At 34.4% G+C, this 4,115-nt stretch overlaps 1 protein-coding gene across 2 annotated transcripts; it reads left to right on the top strand.

Moving 5' to 3' along the window:
* The first annotated feature begins 313 nt into the window (after window positions 1-313).
* LOC124456048 (nucleic acid dioxygenase ALKBH1-like) lies at window positions 314-3,861 on the top strand. Of its 2 annotated transcripts, XM_047006592.1 has the most exons (4): window positions 314-815; window positions 1,947-2,278; window positions 2,669-2,776; window positions 3,483-3,565. In XM_047006592.1, exons 1-3 carry the CDS (start codon window positions 367-369, stop codon window positions 2,731-2,733), a joined length of 846 nt encoding a protein of 281 aa, XP_046862548.1. In that variant the 5' UTR covers window positions 314-366; the 3' UTR covers window positions 2,734-2,776; window positions 3,483-3,565. The 2 variants fall into 2 exon arrangements, with proteins under 2 accessions (XP_046862548.1, XP_046862547.1); XM_047006591.1 differs by lacking the exon at window positions 2,669-2,776 and having other exon boundaries at window positions 345-815; window positions 3,483-3,861.
* Window positions 3,862-4,115: the final 254 nt, after the last annotated feature.

Here is a 4,115-nt window from a genome sequence, read left to right on the forward strand (position 1 = left end):
ATCTTTGTCGGGAGGTCGGGAAAAATGCAGCAAAAGCGGGAGTCTCCCGGCGAAACCGGGAGAATTGGCAGGTCTGCTGATCAATTCAAAATTCATTAATCATTACCGAAGTAAACCATAAGTGAAGTAAACTTAATAACAGATATTGATTTTACTGCACAGAAACATCATTATTTTTAAATATTTTATTTCAAGTTTATTTACTCACCAGTTACCATTTGTCTTGCCCTGTCGCCACGCGGAAAAGATTAGTCAATAGTCTATATTGATTCTTCGATAATCAATAAGTTAATAAACATCATTTCTTCTCTCAGAAAATTTCCAAAATCTTCGGAAAAAATTTCCGAGTGCGCCTCCTTTTGATGGATGTCGTTTGAAGATTTTTTGCATGTGAAGTCAACAAATATGGCTGCGGAGAAAAGTAGAGAAATTCTCTCTAGCAACACACTTAACGCTGTTCGAGAGGAATATAAGCGTTATAAAAGGCGCAGTAAAGCTCCAGACTTTGGTGATGTGATTGACTTCGAAAATCCTTCGACTTTTTCAGGACGTGCTGTAGAAGTGGATGTTTCAAATATGCCAAATGAACCATTGAATTGCCACAGTTTTGGCTTAGTTAGTCCGACTAATTGGAAAGCTTTTGAAGTAGTTTCTTGTCCTGGATTTATGTTTATCATCAATCCTTTCAAGAAAGGCTTTCAACATTATATGGTGCAACGTTTGTTGAAAGATTTTCCTCGTAAACCAAATGCAACAAATTTAGTAGTTCACAAAGATATTGTGCTGCAAGATGACGAATCATTTTGGGACTATTGGTAAGTTAAGTCTATGCTTTACATGAAATGGCTTTGCTGTATTAGAAATTCAGGTATAAAGTATTTAACCACCGGCGTCTATGGGGGGGAGGCGAATATCTGTGTAATTTATGTAGGTTAATTTGTTTTGAAAGCGATTTCATTTTCACTATTAATTAATAGATTGAGGCCCTTGTTACTCAATGTAGGATTGAAATATGTATCCTTTCGATTTGACCCCTTAGTTATCAGTAATTAAGAATAGTATGTACTGTTCTTAGTTTGGAAAATATGATTTCAGAAAATTTAATGCATTTGTATCAAAAATAATACCTACTCGATCAACTTGTACGTAATCCAGACTATTCAGTCAGTTTTTAATAGTAATGCATAACAGAGCTTAGGATTTGTGCTGTTGCAATATCTACAGAATAGTAGAGTTGGTGTGCTACAACAGGTTAAGTATCCAGATGGGAATGTAGAGAAATTAAACTAGTTGCATGATTCAAGTATTGGGTCTAAGTAGAACATTTTTCAAAATTGCATAAGTGTGGTTTTGGGACGATGACCTATCACATAGTACTAAAAGATATGATGAAGCATGTCAAGTTTCTTGGGGGTCATTGCTGCATGTAACATTTTTTTTCGGTTGAAGCCTTAAACAAAGCTCTGTATGTTGTGTATTTTAACACTTAGTATTCATGTGTGGAAATTATTTTTAAAGTATGTTGAGATACTCATTAATTTTTTGTATAAGCTTGAACATTGGTAATCCTGGCATTAATGTTGAAAAATGAAAGTTTCTCCTGATTTTTTCAATCATTTTATTGAGGTTTTTACTTGGTGCTTCAACTCTTATTCAGAAAATATTTACATAATACTTTGTGTATGTACTTTTAAAATTTTTGATTTTTAAAAATGAATAATTATCAGGAATGAGATCCGTGCAATATAGCGCTTTCGTCTGATTGGCTCCACTCTGAAAACCTTTTCCATGAGTCTTTTTAACGTTTTTCATGAAGTAATTACGAAGCAGCCGCCATTGTCAATACCCTCTTCAAGACAGTATTCAAGTTTTTTACCACACTGAAGTCTTTGTCATATGATACTCACATTTCAAAACCAAAGCCATATATGTTTTTTTTATTTTAGTATGAAATCAACGAGGCCTGACGACATTAATAAATTAAGGTGGACTCATCTTGGTTACCAATTTGACTACAACAAAGAGGAATACAAATCGGATGCTTACTTTGGTTTTCCTCAAGACTTGGCTTGCCTTGTAACGTATATTGCAGCAACCTTGGGGTTTCATGATTACCAGCCACAATCTGGTGTTGTCAACTATTATCCACTCGGGTCCAGCATGGGCGGTCATGTTGACCGATACGAAAACGATCTGTCACAACCATTAATCTCAATAAGTTTCGGTCAATCTGCAATCTATCTGATTGGCGGTAAGACATGTGACATTCGCCCAACAGGTACGTGTTTCGACTAATTTCTCGACTGATTTCTTAAAATGGAAAACATTTGACACTTTGTAAGTACTTTTTCTCATTTTTCAACATGTACTACATGTCATCATCCGTAAATAAGAAAACATTTCTATAATTACCAGTCAAACCAGCCCGTTTTTGACTCCTACAGTGCAAATATTTTTTTATTTAATTAGTGGAAAGGCAATGAATGGAATTAATTTTCTAAAAAATGAATAATAATTTTGCTGAAAAATTTGTATTGAGTATGAAAATGGGCTGGCTTCACCACTCTCCATAATTATGATTTTAACAACATAGAATCGCGAAAAATTGCTATATACTAACTTCTTAGTTGACGCGACCCTGCAGATATGTGTTCTCTTATAACAATAGTAATATTGATCATCTTGACAAGTCCTTGTTGTTATCCACGAAGACTACGTAAAATTCACTGTTAAACAACGTGTGTGCGCAGGTCGTTGGCATAAATTACATTTTCTGGTAAATAATTTGATTTCATTAAAAAATTTCAAGACACATTTATCCATATGGTAATAAGTATCGAAAATCTTTCCTGTTTTACTGATTATGACATATAATATCAGTCATGCTAATTGAGTGTTAACTATGACTACTTCACTGTGTTTTTTTGTGACTCATAAGTTCATAACAAAAAACATTAGCAGCAATTCCACAACATCGTCCATTATCAGCAATTTTGCCGTAGTCGTATGCTCGTATTGGCACTGTAGTCGAGCGTCACTTTCACGATCATTACCAAAATTTTTGCTCCCTTGACTCCCACAGATTTAGTCATACCACGTTTTTTCATAATGGTTCGTTCATGCTCGTTAAATAAATAAATAAATAAATTCTAAAGCTGCCTCGAATGTTTTGAGACGCTCAAAAGTTCACCTTGCCTTTGCCCTAGGGTGTTTTCTTGATGTATCTCGATTTAATTTTTCAACACAGTTCCGCTTTAAGAAATTTTCTCGCTCACTCGAGAAGCAGCAAATGTCATGTACAAAAAAACTCGACAGCAAAGGCTGCAATCAAACGTCTTTCAAAGAAGTGGTTTAACAGTTTTAACAATTAATTTCATGTTTAATCTCACCATTTTATGTCACATGTAGTTTTATTAAATTTGTTGAGATAAATCTGGAGCATTGATTCTCGTTGTAACTTCTTTTTCTTTTTCTTTTTCCAGCTCTTTTCGTGAAAAGTGGTGATGTTATCGTGATGTCTGGAGATTCAAGACTTTCTTATCACGCCGTACCGCGTATTATAAAAGTTGGACGAGTAAACGAACCTCCTGACTGTTTGAAATGGGTGGAGAATGCTAACGGGAGTAAAATGCCCCTACTTAAATTACTCAACGAGAAGAGTGACAAAATAAATAATCGCTGTTCAGTTTGCAAAAATTATTTTGATTCTCGCGATGTTTTAAAAAGACTTGACTCTTTTTCTAAAAATGCAGAACAGTGGGCACCGTTTGCGTCATATTGCTCTAGAACAAGAGTAAATATTAATGTTCGACAGGTACATTTAGCATCCGAAAATATTAAATTGCGTTTTATATCATGAAATGTCGAAATGTATGTTTACGTGTTTCTATAGTACGTAAACGAGGTGCAACATGTCGTATTAACGATTTTATGTTATTTTGCAACACCATCTATTTTTCTGACTAATTTTATGGGAAAGAGCTACTGTAAAAAAGTGATTGCATTTAATTTCTCAGAAGGTACAGAGTTTTAAACACTATGTTATATACTGAAAAATTGTCCGTCTGTATGTGCGTGCACATGAAGTGATATCATATCTCTGAATATGTTAAAAT

The sequence above is a fragment of the Xenia sp. Carnegie-2017 genome, unplaced genomic scaffold (assembly GCF_021976095.1).
Source record: "Xenia sp. Carnegie-2017 unplaced genomic scaffold, XeniaSp_v1 HiC_scaffold_41, whole genome shotgun sequence".
NCBI classification, from domain to species: Eukaryota; Metazoa; Cnidaria; class Anthozoa; order Malacalcyonacea; family Xeniidae; genus Xenia; species Xenia sp. Carnegie-2017.

Bases quoted from the DNA above. Each gene is read 5' to 3' on its own strand.
- LOC124456048 (XM_047006591.1), top strand. From the start codon at position 367: ATGTCGTTTGAAGATTTTTTGCATGTGAAGTCAACAAATATGGCTGCG. The intron at 816-1,946 runs GTAAGTTAAGTC...TTTTTATTTTAG, and splicing joins GAATCATTTTGGGACTATTG to TATGAAATCAACGAGGCCTG. The intron at 2,279-3,482 runs GTACGTGTTTCG...TTCTTTTTCCAG, and splicing joins ATGTGACATTCGCCCAACAG to CTCTTTTCGTGAAAAGTGGT.